Genomic DNA, 14,066 nt, shown 5'->3' on the forward strand with positions numbered 1-14,066 from the left:
CTTCACTCACTTGAGACATGGAGGAAACTCATGTCTTCTGGCTTCAGATTGGTTCGGCTCTGGCCATTGTAGCCTTTTGGGGGAGTAAACAAACAGAGCATTCTCTTTCTCTCTCTCTGACTCTTCTTCTGTCTGTAACTCTGATCTTCAAATAAAAAATATTTTTTTTTTTAAAAGGAGAAATGAAATGTGTCTATTGTGTTCCAGGAGTGGAATGAGACCAGAGTGGCTGCAGACAAGTTAATGAAGGGAATAGAATAGGACATAAAGTCAGAAAGTAACATAAACAGGGTCAATTAGGAACTTACAAATCATTGTGAAGATTTCAACTTCTGATACGGGTGAGATACGGACCATTGGTGGATTTGAGCAAAGGATGATATTACCTGACTCATAGTACAAATGTATCACTAATTTTAGGATGCATAGATGAAAGCAGGGTGACCATTACAGTAATGTGCGTGAGAAATCCTGGTGCTTGGAGTAGCAGTGGAGGTGGCGAGAACTGGTTACATTGTTAGTATGCATTGAGTGAAGAACTAGCAGGGCTTTCTGATTGAATTTAGAAGAATGTAAGGTGAAAAGTCAAGGATAACTTCAGGATTCTGATCTGAAAAGCTGATGATGGAATTGCCATTAAGAAAGACAGAAATACTTTGGAAGGAAGAGATTTTAGAAGAAATATTGGGAACTCTTTTGGACAAGTTACTTTTGACATTCATCTTGGACATCAAAATAGAGATGTGTAGTAGGCCAAGCAGAGAGGAGAGGGTTAGCAACAAAAATTTATGAGACAATAAGAATATGGTACTTCTGTAGCTCAATGAATTATTTGTTCTGTTTTAAAAACCTATTATTCTTTGGTTAAGATAGTGTAGAAAGTTTGAATTAAATTAAGTGATGAAACTATATTCTGTTTTTTTTTCATCTTTGTTAAGACAATGTAAAAAATTTGAATTAAATTAAGTGATAAAACTATATTCTGTTTTTTCACATTTTGATTTGTCTAAAATGTTATAGTATACATAATACAGATGTATTTAGTCAGAACAAAAGTATAATGAGTAGTTGAACTATGCAGGATTTAATTGTGAGAATATGTTGCAAGGATTTGGAAGCCAGTAGAAAGCGAAGGTGGAAGAGGAGGTAACCCAGGTATCAGGAAGTGTAGGAAGAGGTTGTCTGCCAGCCATAGGGCTGGATGGACAATGCCCAGGGACTTAGAAGATCTTGTGGTCATGATTGGGGCTTGTAGGAGAAGTTTGAGTTGTGTCACTACTGAGTTGTGTGCACAATTGATAGGGCATGGCCTGGCTTATGCTGTAATCAATGAGAGGTTGTGGCCAGCTGGTCCTGATGCCTCTGAGGGCCTTAGGCAGCTGGTATTGGAAGCGCTGAAAGAAGCCAATGCTGGTGAGAATGTGAAAATGGCTTAACTGTAAGTGTCTTTTGCTGAAGAAGGAAGAATGACAGCAGTTAAAAAAAATTAGGTCTTCTCTATTTTCCCACATTCTAATTTCCCACTAGTCCCTCTCATTGGCAGAACCTAATAGAAAGCCAGCTGGCAATAAGGCCGCAGAAATATCGTGCCCCAGCATCACAGAGCAGAGAATTGATAGGTGATCTGTAAGAGAAAGTAACTAAATGACTGGCACATGTAAAGTGAATTTAAATACATGAGTACATTTCCATTGGAATGTTTAATAAAGTAGAATGCTTTACACTTTAAGCCATTACAATTGTGTTATTTGTTGATGACAAATGGAAGATAAGATTTGATGTTGAAGATAAGAACACACTGATTTTAAGGATGCTTTGATTTACAAAACTTTAAAACTCTCCTTTGTCTTCAGTCAAAAACTTTGTTGTTTCTTCCAGAGAGATAATGCTTAATGGGCATCTATCATAGTCCAAGTAGTGCTGTTCTTGCACTTCAAATATATTAGTCATTAAAAAAAAATACTTCCACTCTTCATGGAGCTCATATTATAGAGTGAGGAGACAGGCAACAATAAGCATGATAAGTAAATTATATAGTGTGGTAGAAACATGTAAGCACAATTGTAAAAGGAAAAATACACAGTAGGGTAAGAGGGATTGATGGTGCAAGGAAACAATTTTAAATAGGATGATCAGAGTAGGACTTGTTGAGAACATGACACTTGAACAAAGACTTGAATAAGGTAAAGGAATTAGCCACAAAAAGGAAAAATGCTCTTTCTCTATTTCACTAATAGTCATCTGAATGAATGTGAAATAGCATCCATTTTTAAAAATTTACATTTGCCTAATGACTAATGATGCTGAATAGCTTTTCATCTGACTTCTGTCATTTTTATACACTCTTTTGGAAAATATCTGTTCAAGTTTTGAGACCATTGTTAAGTTGGATTATTTTGATGTTACTGACTTATAGTTTATATTTCAAAAAGGCTTCTGAAAGTTCATGAGCAATGTGTATTATATATAAAAAACTATGCAGGATTTAAAAAATTTTTGTACCAAATAGATGCTATTGTTTTGCTCAGTTTTTCCATTAACTTTTTGAAATACCCACATAGTCTACATTAATGTGTTATCAGATATGTGATTTGTATTTTTCTCCCATTTTATGGACTGCCTTTTCACTGTTTTAATAATATAACACACGATTTTTATTTCGATGAAGCCCAGTTCCCTTTTTTTTTTGCAGTTCTTTTGTATCCTAGCCAAGAAATCATTATAGATCCCAAATCCTGAAGATAGCCCTATGGTTTCTTATGAAATTCTTATTGTTTTATTTCCTAAACCTAGGCATTAATTCAGTGTGAGTTAATTTGGATATTATCTAATGGTAAAGGCTCAGTTTCTTCTTTCTTTTCTTTTCTTTTCTTTCTTTCTTTCTTCCTTTCTTTCTTCCTTCCTTCCTTCCTTCCTTCCTTCCTTCCTTCCTTCCTTCCTTCCTTCCTTCCTTTCTTTTTTTTCTGGATAGCCAATTGTCCAGTACCATTTAGAAAGACTTCACTTTACTTCTTAATTTGAAATATTTAAGACTTTTTAAAAAAATTTCTTTATTTTATTGGAAAGGCAGATTTACAGAGAGGAGAGACAGAAAGAAAGATCTTCCATTTGCTGGCTCATTCCCCAAGTGTTCGCCATGGCTGAAGCTGAGCTTATTCAAAGCCAGGTGTCAGGGGCATCCTCCAAGTGTCCCATGCATGTGCAGGGTCCCAAGGCCCTGGGCCATCTACTTCTTTTGCTTTCACAGGCCACAAGCAGAAAGCTGGAAGGGAAGTGAAGAAGCTGGGACACAGACTGTGATCCCGGTATGTGCTAGGTGAGGATTTAACCACTAGGCCCTAAAATTCTTGATATTGAGGGGAAAAAAGACTAAAAACTCATAGTTTATAGTATTATCTAGTAAATAATGGTGATTTTGCCATATTTTTGTTGCAAAGCACATAAAGAAGCTCTAGTTAATTGAGTAGTTCTTTTTTAAAAATTTATTTTTATTGAGAGATTAACAGAAAGAGAAGCAGAGAGAGAGAGAGAGAGAGAGAGAGAGAGAGAGAATCTTCCATCTGCTGGCTTACTCCCCAAGTGGTCCCAGACCCTCAACTGAGCTAATATGAAGCCTGGAACCAGGAGCTGCTTCTGGGACTCCCACCTGGATGCAGGGACCCAAGGACTTGAGCTATTCTTTGCTGCCTTCTAAGATTCTAAGATTATAATCAGGGAGTTGGATCAGAAATGGGGTAGCTGAGACATAAACCTGCATCCATATGGGAAGCTGATGCTACAGGCAGAGAATTAGCTTGCTAAACTACTATGACAGTCATAAGTGATTTGTTGTTTTTTAGCCAATCGGTAGTTAAGAGAACATTATGTTAGATTTAAAACATTTTAGGAAATTTATTTTTTTTTTTTAAAGTTTATTCATTTTTATTGTAAGGACAGATTTTTCAGAGAGAAGGAGAGATAGAAAGATCTAACATTCATTGGTTTACTCCCTAAGTGGCCGCAACAACCAGAACTCAACCAATCTGAAGCCAGGAGCCAGGAACCTTCTTCAGGTCTCCTACGTGGGTACTGGATCCCAAGGCTTTGGGCCATCCTCGACTGCGTTCCCAGGCCACAATCAGTGAGCAAATGGGAAGCAGAACAACCAGGACATGAAGTGGTGCCCGTATGGGATCCAGGTGTATGAAAGTGGAAGAGGATTAGCCAATCGAGTCACAGCACTGGTCCTGGAAATTTACTTTTATAATGCATGTTTATGTTTATATATACATCAAGTTACTAAATTAAAATTTTGTCTATGGGCCTGGCAGCTAAAGTCCTCTCCTTGAATGTGCCAGGATCCCATATGGGCGCCGGTTCTAATCCCGGCAGCTCCACTTCCCATCCAGCTCCCTGCTTGTGGCCTGGGAAAGCAGGCGAAGACGACCCAGAGCTTTGGGACCCTGCACCATGTGGGATACCTGGAAGAGGTTCCTGGATCCTGGCTTCAGATCGGCGCAGCACTGGCCGTTGCAGTCACTTGGGGAGTGAATCATTGGATGGAAGATCTTCCTGTCTCTCTCCTCTCTGTATATCTGACTTTGCAACAAAAATAAAATAAATCTTAAGAAAAATAAAAATAATACAGTTTTGTCCATTATGACTTTTCTATTCATACTTCTGTGGCTGTTAGCTTCTACACTTAGTTGCTCATTTCATTTTTTGATGTATCTGAGTTAGGGGTGAACTTGAGAGGTGTATTTCAAGATGACTAGCAGTTGCTTGGAGAATTGCATGGGTTATATCTCAGTTCACCTGAATATTCTGATTCTTCCTTTTACTTTATACTGTGTACGCATTACTATCTGTAATTTGAGAGTAGATTCTTTTATTTCACACACAAGGAGGAAAATGTCGTTGCCTTCTGCGTCACAACTTTGTGAATTGGTTGGACCAGCGTTGAATCATTAAGGATCTTAGTAAAAAGCGTAATGTCTCTCATAGTCCATCATGAATCCAACACTGTGTTATGGACAATACATTCGGAGCATTGTTCCTTCCTTTTCTCTTGTTTTCCTGAATACAGTTCTCAGGCCTAATAGAAAACTTGAGACATACTTAGTCTCACATTGGCAGCTAAAGAAAGACAGTGTGCTTCAAATAAGTTTATTTTTGTTTCAGAAGAAAGAAAACCAAAATCATAACACTAATAGAGGCAAAATGTGTTTCAGCAAATCCAGACTATGCCTTAGACTTAATCTGAGGAGCTGGATTACCAAATTCTGGTTTCCCTTTTCTGTCTGTGACACTTGAATAAACCTACTTTGGATGCACTAATTATTCTGGCAAGCATCTGATATCTGCAACATTTATACAAGTGGTCATCTTTATACAACAACTGTTTAATTGCTGCTGACCCATTAGGCTCTGTTTACTTTGATTAAGATTTGTCAGTGTTTTGATGATACTATGCTGCCACACTTGTTAGAAATGCGTGACATGATACTTTCTAATAGGTATGGAAAAGAAAAAAGGACCAGAGTGAGAATTTGCAAACTATTAGCTGATATATTTATATCTGTATATGAAATTTCTTTAGGGCTACTCATACCTTTTGCGTAATGCATTTTTTTTCTAGTAAATTTGCAGAAAAAAATGATAGGCTTGAAATTTATCAGGTCATTTTTTTTTCTGTGTTTGCCACTGAATGATGGAAATGTGACATTTACATCTTGGTCCAAATCTTTGTCATGCAATTTGTCCTTAATCTTTTTCAGTATTAGTTTCTCATCTATGAATTTGGGATTAATACAGCCTATACCTGTCTTAGATGTGGAAGGATTAAGTGAGAGATTATTTGTCTTATGTTGAAATACTTTCTTTGTAGTAATCAAATTGTTATTTGATTCATGGTATATAGATAATTTTATAATTTTCTCCTTTTCCAGTATGTCAGGATGTAAGAATAGTGAGCCCTTTTGAGCCAATCCCTAGCAGCTGATTAAACACTGTATTGGAGAACCAGGGAATAGGAAAGATGGCAAATGAAACCCTGGCAAAGAAAATAGTCTAATCCCAAAGGACATTTTCAACAATGGCCTGGGCCCTATGCCTAGTACTTAGAGGGGCCTAGGGCAAGAGACTCCTGCCCCTTACCATACCATTCCCAGAATTTTATTCGTTAAGGCTTGTCTTTATTAATGAAGTCATGACCACTTGTTCAGTACTGCATATGGTTGGTTGTGATTTCCAGCTGCCCTTTGGGCTAAAGTGTAAACAGTGAGTAGATTGTTATGTTCTCCTATTAGGCTTAAAGCTGTGCTCTCATGTCTGTGCCATATATGTCTACAACCAGAAATATACCCTTTCCTGATCTCATGGAGGTGAAGCAGAACTGTATCTGAAAAGAGTCTGAATTCATTACTGTAAGAGCTTTTTACTTTTCTTTTTATCAAAAACAAGGAACAAAATAATGGCATAAGAAACTACGAACATCATCAATAGGATGTCAATATGACACCAAACAGCATAACATATTGTCAAGAGCATCTAATGTAGTGACTGAGATTTCTATACATTTGGTGTTCATAGAAGACAAATACAGGCAACAATCCAACAGTCCAGTCACAAGGAAAACTTCAGTGCTCTGCATTTGACATAAGCACAACAGTTTGTCTCAGTGACTTAGAAAATACCCATTGATAGAACTGGCTGCTCAACTTTGGCTCAATTGCTAATATGCTGGCTAAGTATAATTCATTTTTTTTTTTGTTTTACTGTGTTGAACAGGAATGTTGTTTTTCGTTGGTAGTGATAGTTTATATGATGGATATTTTAGCTGATTATATCATGGGGATATATCTTTTTTTAAAAAGATTTATTTTTATTATGTTTTTATTAGAAAGGCAGATATACAGAGAGGAGAGACAGAGAGGAAGATCTTCCGTTCGATGATTCACTCCCCAAGTGAGCGCAACGGCCTATGCTATGCCGGTTCGAAGCCAGGAGCCTCTTCCGGGTCTCCACGCGGGTGCAGGGTCCCAAAGCTTTGGGCTGTCCTTGACTGCTTTCCCGGGCCACAGGCAGGGAGCTGGAAGGGAAGCGGGGCTGCCGGGATAGAACCGGCACCCATATGGGATCCCGGGGCGTGCAAGGTGAGGACCTTAACCACTTGCACCACTGCGCCGGGCCCAAAAAATGCATTTGTAATGTCACTCATTTTTTGTAGCAGTTCCACAGGAGTATATTGTGGTCATTTTACAGGGGAGGAGACTAAGGATTAAAGAATTTGAATGACTTTCTAAGGTTATACAGGTTGTAGTCACAACTAGGATATTTGATTCCAATGTTTTAATATTTCTGCTCTGTTGCATTGCTTCTGTCTTTTTCTCACTGGCTTTAAAAGATGGCTTTCTGGTGTTTGAAATACATAGTTTTCCTGCATAATGATAGTAAGAAATTAATTGTACTACCTGACATTTGCAGCAGAACTAGAATAGCTTCATCCTGAGTATCGTGTTCCTAGGCATAAGGAGAAGCTGATCTAGCAAACTTCCCTTCAGCTAAGCTAATAGGTAGAGTACTTCCTAGTATTCAAAGTTTTTGGGTAACTTACGCTAGTTGGTATGGCGTTTCTCTGAAAATACAAGTCTTTGAATTGCATAATTATTTTCTGAAAAAAACCTGTTGAAAGGGGTTTATCCTGACAGTCCTGATGTTTTTTCAGGGGAAGACTGTTAGGGAAGGGTTGCTATTGTTATGCTTTGCAAATTTCTGCTGGAATCTATTAAGTCAGGGTCTTAAACAGGTGTGGAGAATTCTGTAACTCAACAGAAATAGTGAGGTTTGGGTGAGGAAACTATGCTATATGTGCAAAGTAAAGTAAAGACTGAGTAATTGGATAGTCCTAAAATATAAAGTTTTAATCTGTTTCATCCAAATTATTAGATGTTCCTAGAACAACACCAGGTCAGGGTTCAAGCTTTGGCTCTAACACTTACCAGCTAAAAGGAATTTCAAAAAGTTCATGGAAATGGGATTTAAAAATAATGTGCGTTTGAGGATTCCTCGTATTTAGTCATAGGTGGTTTATTTAACAACATGAGTCTGTTTGTATGTCTGCAGTGCTATGATTATCACCCTTTACTTAAGATCCTTTACTGAACAGTCAGAGTTATCCTTCAGTGAACACTAACACTTAGTGTTAGATGCTAGAATTAAAAGTTATTTGCTTTTTAAAGGCATCCTAAGGGCCTCAGGACACTTGCAATTTCAGCATTTTCTTTAGGAGAGGAACAATAGAATCTCCTGAGTGGGAAGAAACCTTGGAGGTGATCTGATTTGAACTTAAAATGCAAGTTTATTATGGCAAACCCTTAGAAACTTGAAAGGTGCCATATTTGTACTTATTCATACATAGTCACTGAATATATTAATGTAAGGACAGTGAGTTCGGCAGAGTTTTCCTTCTCTGGAATTATGTTTTTTTCATGTTTGGCTAATAGGTTGCCAAGGCTTAAGGACAACTCTGTGAATAGAGATGTACAAGGTGATACCTGATATTGTTTCACTGGTCATTTATACAATGAGGTGTTGGGCTTGTCATTATCTGCATAGGAATATTGAGAAAGATACAAACATAGAAAGATGTGCCTGTTGGTTTCTGTTCCCCAGAAAATTGTGGGACTTGGAAACAGGCAACTTCCTTTTCTCTATGGCATAGAATCCTGCTGTAAGTCTACTGCAGAAGGTTGTAAATTTCTTTTTCCCATTTTCCACCCATCATCCATGTAGTACACCATGTAGTTTTATATAATCATGCCACTTTTTACTAGTATTTAGAGAATTGTCATTTTGTACTATCTGGAAAGTTGCTTTGTTTTCAGCATTCTAGATTTCTTCAGTTTTTTTCTTTGGCATTTTCTCTGAATAGTCATGGGACCCATTTTTCATGTATCTGTGACAGCACCATGGTAAGTTATAATGATTGTTCTATGAGACCCTGGAAGGGAATGAATGCATTAAGGGAACATGGGTATGGAAAGCAAACAATAGGGCTTTGTGTTTTGTCTTGTTTTTGATTATATTTCTCATTGCTTGTTATTTTTCTTTCCATGGTAGGATATGGAGGTGAGACCTTCCATTCTCATGCTCCAATCATTGTCTGTGTTGCAATCTTTGTGAGCTGCTTTTTCCATTCTCTTCAAAGGGTTTATTTCTCTTTTCTTCAGAGGGTCCATAGCCACATGATGTAAGGGAGGGAACTGTGTTTCAGAGGACCTGAATTTTAGTCCTGGGCTCATTTTCTACCTAAATAATGATGAAGGCACTATCTGTTCTGATTCTGATTTGTAGAGGCTAATTTTGTAGAGTTGATAATACTGTTGAGCTCACTAAGTTATTGTGTGTATTGAAACAATGTTTGGGATAGCATGTTGAAAATAACAAATTATGAACTGTACACAAGAATTTATAATCACATGCCTCTGTCTTCCATCATTCAGTCGTTTAGAAGTTCTTTGGGATGGATATTTGGTGTAGTGGTTATGACACAACTTGGGATGCTTGCATTCCATATTAGAAGTACCTGGGTTTGAGTCATAGTCGTAGCTGTGCTTCTGATTCAAGCTTCCTGGTAATGCTTACCCTAGGAGGCAGCAGGTGATGATTGTTCAAGTATGTGTGGGAGATTCAGACTGAATTCCTGGCCTCTGGCTTCAGCCTGGCCCTTGCTGTTGTCTCTATTTGGGGAATGCACTAGTGGATGATTCTCTCTTCTTTTTCTTCTTTCTTTTTTTTCTTTGTTTTCTTTATTTCCTGCCTTTTAAATATAAAATAAGTATAATCTTAAGAAGTATTAAGAAGTATTTCCTGTTTCTTTTAAAAAGTAGAAAAGTAATTTCGACCTGAATTTTTGATACAACCTAAGCAAGTTTAAAAGATCTGGTTCACAATGTTTTGTTTTCAAAGTTTTGTTTTGTGTCTTCACTGGCCCTTTTCACTGATACCCTAAAGCAGCTGTTGTGTGTCACTCCAGAAGTGGTTACATTTCACTGGTTCAGTATTACATGATTCTGGTGTAGGATTTCAGGGTCTGTGCTAACAATGGTTGCACATTCTGAGATACGCTGTATAATTTGGTGTATTAATGAGAGGAAGTTGGCATGGATGCTTTCTAAATCATAGAAACTTTTGCAAAATGCACACTTGGCACAATATATACTTCCCAATTTCTTTCTTATGTTACCAGAAGTTTCTTTTTTTTATAATCTGTTTTATTTTCTAAATGTTCAGACTCTCATTTCCATTTCCAATATCTCTTTTAAATAATGTTTATAGTGGAAGTAATAAGTAGGTTAAAATGTTTTAAGGTCTGAGTGAAGACAGTATTGTAAAATAGTTAAGGGAATGTTTACTCTGGAGGTGATTGTATGGTTTGGATGTCAATTCTGCCACTTATTCATTCACCTTCCAAATTTAGGCAAGTCACTTAACTTTTATTATCTTCAATTTCCGCTGTAAAGTAGGAACAACCTATACAATTGATTTCTGTAGAATTCAGTTTATCCATCTATCTATCTATATTACAACTTTAAAATATTATTTGTTTGAAAGGCAAAATAAGGGGAGAGGGGAAAAAGAGAGGGATAAAGGGAACAGGGGAAAGAGAGAAATAGAAGGGAGAAGGCAAGAGAGAGAGATAGTTTCCATCCTGTAGTTCACTGCTCACATGACTGCAATGGCCAGGGCCAAGGCTGGGCCAGGCAGAAGCAAAACGCCTGGAACTCTATCTGGGGGTCATGCAGGAGTGATAAGATTCTAGTACTTGGGCCATTTCCACCACCATCCCAAGTGCATTAGCAGACAGCTAGATCAAGATTTAAAGAATCTGGGACTTGAATTCAGATTCTTGTGAATTGGTGGTTTTTGCAGACTGCAGTTTAACTTCCTGAGCCACAATGCTGATCTCCTATATTGCTATTTGTAGTGAGACATTGTCATTACTATTATTGGCTATTTCCTACTATCAGAGTATAGTAGAGTCACTCAGCACAAAACTTAACTCCTATTGTATTCTTAGGATTCTGTTGGTTATCTGAAGGATAAAATTATTATGACACAATTCATGTCCCCTTCTAGAGGCTTTGTTGAGAATAACATGAGATGCATTTGATTCTTAACAACTGAGGAACCTGGGTCGCTGGGTTGAGTGATTGGGGACATAGAACATAAATAGATAAGAGGAAACAAATACAAATCTGTCTTGATGATGATAAGAGGATATTTATGCAAGTAATTACAACAGGTATGCAATCATGGACTGATATTTTCCTGAAAGGCAGCTAGAATAGGCATGATAATAGCTGAACCTTGAAATTGGGAGCAATATAGTCAAACAGGTTGAGATTGAAACTAAGGTGCTGCTTCTTAATAACAATGTCACTTTAGATATATTACTTAATCTCTCAAACCTCAATTTTCTCTTCTGTTAAGTGGAGGTATTAATATTTACTTCTTAGAAGTGTTTGTGAATCTTAGAGTTAATCCATGTAAAACATCTAGCATAGTTTTTTGACAATAGTTAAGAGTCAGTAAGTGATATTAATATAACATTTAAATGCATGAAATTCAAAGTTAGGACTGATTTGAATCTCTTCTCTCCATTTTACTTAGCTTTATATCATAGGCAAGTAACTTAACAACATCTAAGCTCCTTAGGAAAGTGGAGGTGGAATTAATAGGTTCCTTGTGGAGTTGCTTGAGACTTAATGAGGTAATGTGGCCTGTAAGTAATGAGCTTGACATGTGGTTTGCACCCAATACCATTAGGCATTATGTTGTTATTTTATTAGTTTTGCATCTCTCCTTCTCTCCAGCTAGTTCCTTTGTTTATTCATAATCTTTCCTTCTCTGTCTCACCCTTCTTTTCAATTGACTTCTTTCAACAACATTTATCAGTGGTGATTGCAAGAACTGAAAACAGACTTGAAAGAATGTGGATGTAGAGAGTAGCTGTTCAGCAGAGCGCCCAGGACAAGATAAGAAGAGGGCACACAACCCATATAAATGACAGGAGCAGACACAAATACACAAGCTTTTGGATAAGTCATTCTCCTGAAGGCCATTAGAGATTTGACTTTCATTAAGGAAAATCCAAACAACTCCTCCCTTTGTTATTTTGCTTCAATAATTTACTGTTTACTGGAGGATCAACATTTAAGTTATTCTGAACTGTGTAAGAGATCCTTTCCAATATGTTGTCAGCCTGTCCTATAATATTGTTCGTTACTGTTTTCCCCATTATGCTTTTTCATATTCCAGTCATTTTGAAGATTCTCTTCTTGGATTATAGATCTCTCTGTTTTTGCATACTCTGTAATAATCCTTACCCTTTGTCTATCAATCAAACTTTAACTCAATCTTTAGGTCCTATTAAATGGGACTTCTGTAATGCCTTGAATCCTACTGCAGTTATTTACACCTTCTTTGGGGATTCAATGATACATTTCTTCATTATAAGGTTACTTATTTTTGTCAATTTGCAGTGATTTATCTTCCATCTATACTGTGTTCTAGATTGTAAACTTTAAAATCCAACAAATTGTGGTTAAATTTTTTCCTTTTTCCACTCTACAATGGTGAGAAACTAATACCCATGTAGTGGAAACTGTGCTTTGAATTTTGAATTTTTCCTAGGCTAGCAATATGTGGTGTAACACTGTCTCATGACACTGGGTAATGGTAGTGAGGGACAGTTCCCAGTGAGATACACAATCATGAAGGTAAATACTCCCACAGTATACTGTGTTCCCAAAGTTATGATATTTGTTAGGTTGGGTGTGTTAAACACATCTTTGACTTAAAATATTTCAATTTATCATGGGTCTATTGGGATGTAACCTCATTGTAAATCAAGGAACATTTGTATTAGATGTCACCATTATATTTATATGCCTTTGTGTATTTGGCAATCAGTATAGTATGTGATACAGAGCGGATTGTAAATATTTGGGTTAAGTGAAAGGAGGAGTTGACAAAAGGAAAGTGACTTTTCTGGTTTACTAGCCAATTGTTGAGATTTCTTTTATCTGGATTGTCCAAGTCTGGACATGGAATTAAAGTTTTGGAAACATGTTTCATTTTATAGATATAGAGTTCAGGCCAGAGAGAAGAGACTTTTCTTTCTCCTTCATGTGAAGCTGGTATTTTTTTCTTTTAAAACAGTGGCAAACTGTTGACCACTTGAAAGAGAGATCATTTTGAGTATCTTGTTAGTTTCCTTCCTTCTTTATGACCTGTCTACCAGTTCATTTCCCCAAAAGTTCATGAAATAATGGAATTAAACAATGAGCTGATGTTAGAGCTTGAATGTATCAACTAGATAATAACGCTAGAATGTGCTTCTTGAGAATCATTGCAAACTTATTGCTGTGGTCATTCAGGCAAACCCATGCATAGCATGAACACCATACTGTACATTTTCCATGAACTTTTAATTTAGGCTTTATTTTTAGATGCAAAATTAAGCCATAAATCAAGTATTTATGGCTTACCACAAATTGTTGTGCACTTTATGTTCCTGTGCTTATACTGTGTTCTGTTTAGATGCTGGATACATAGCAAAACCAATTGGGTCTTGTCTTACTTATGCTGCTATGGTTACTGTAACATTTCCTTGTTAATAGAACTGTCTGTCCTTTTAAGTAGTAAAATTGAGAATTTTCTTGATGCAATATATATTTTTAAGACGAAACAGTACAATAATTTGCTGTGATATTCTGTGATTTTTGAAAGTCATCGATGGCTGGAAAATGGTGGGGAGATTGTCTCCTAACTATAATTATCTTTAGTGATGTGCTGATGTTTATCAGTAATAAATGCATTTGAAAAGAAAACCATCTGATGTGGTGGTCAGAGATGTCTTTTGTTCACTGTGATTCTGGCCCTTTTTGGGGGAGTAAATCAGCTTTTTATGTATACATTCTGCATGGGAGCTGTAATAAGTGAGCACATGTTGCAAATGCTGTGACCTTCAGTCAACTAGAGAAAGATACCTCTTCTAATCAAAGGCAAAAGCCACGATCTTT

At 36.9% G+C, this 14,066-nt stretch overlaps 1 protein-coding gene across 7 annotated transcripts in view; it reads left to right on the forward strand.

Annotated features, from left to right (window-relative positions):
- SOX6 (SRY-box transcription factor 6) overlaps positions 1-14,066 on the forward strand; it is a 472,980-nt gene that overhangs the window by 105,039 nt on the left and 353,875 nt on the right. Inside the window, exon 1 of one of the 7 annotated variants that reach the window (XM_040989042.1) lies at positions 11,664-11,752. The exons of 5 other annotated variants lie outside the window; for them this stretch is intronic. Coding sequence is in view for 1 of the 2 variants with exons in the window: in XM_040989052.1 (XP_040844986.1) it covers positions 11,748-11,752 (5 nt within the window). In the remaining variant the exon portion in view is untranslated. Of the gene's footprint in view, positions 1-11,663; positions 11,753-14,066 lie in introns of those variants that run through there. One more of the 7 variants, XM_040989052.1, reaches the window with a different exon arrangement.

This window comes from Ochotona curzoniae, unplaced genomic scaffold (assembly GCF_017591425.1).
Source record: "Ochotona curzoniae isolate NIBS_2020 unplaced genomic scaffold, NIBS_Ocur_1.0 contig_517, whole genome shotgun sequence".
Classification (NCBI taxonomy): domain Eukaryota; kingdom Metazoa; phylum Chordata; class Mammalia; order Lagomorpha; family Ochotonidae; genus Ochotona; species Ochotona curzoniae.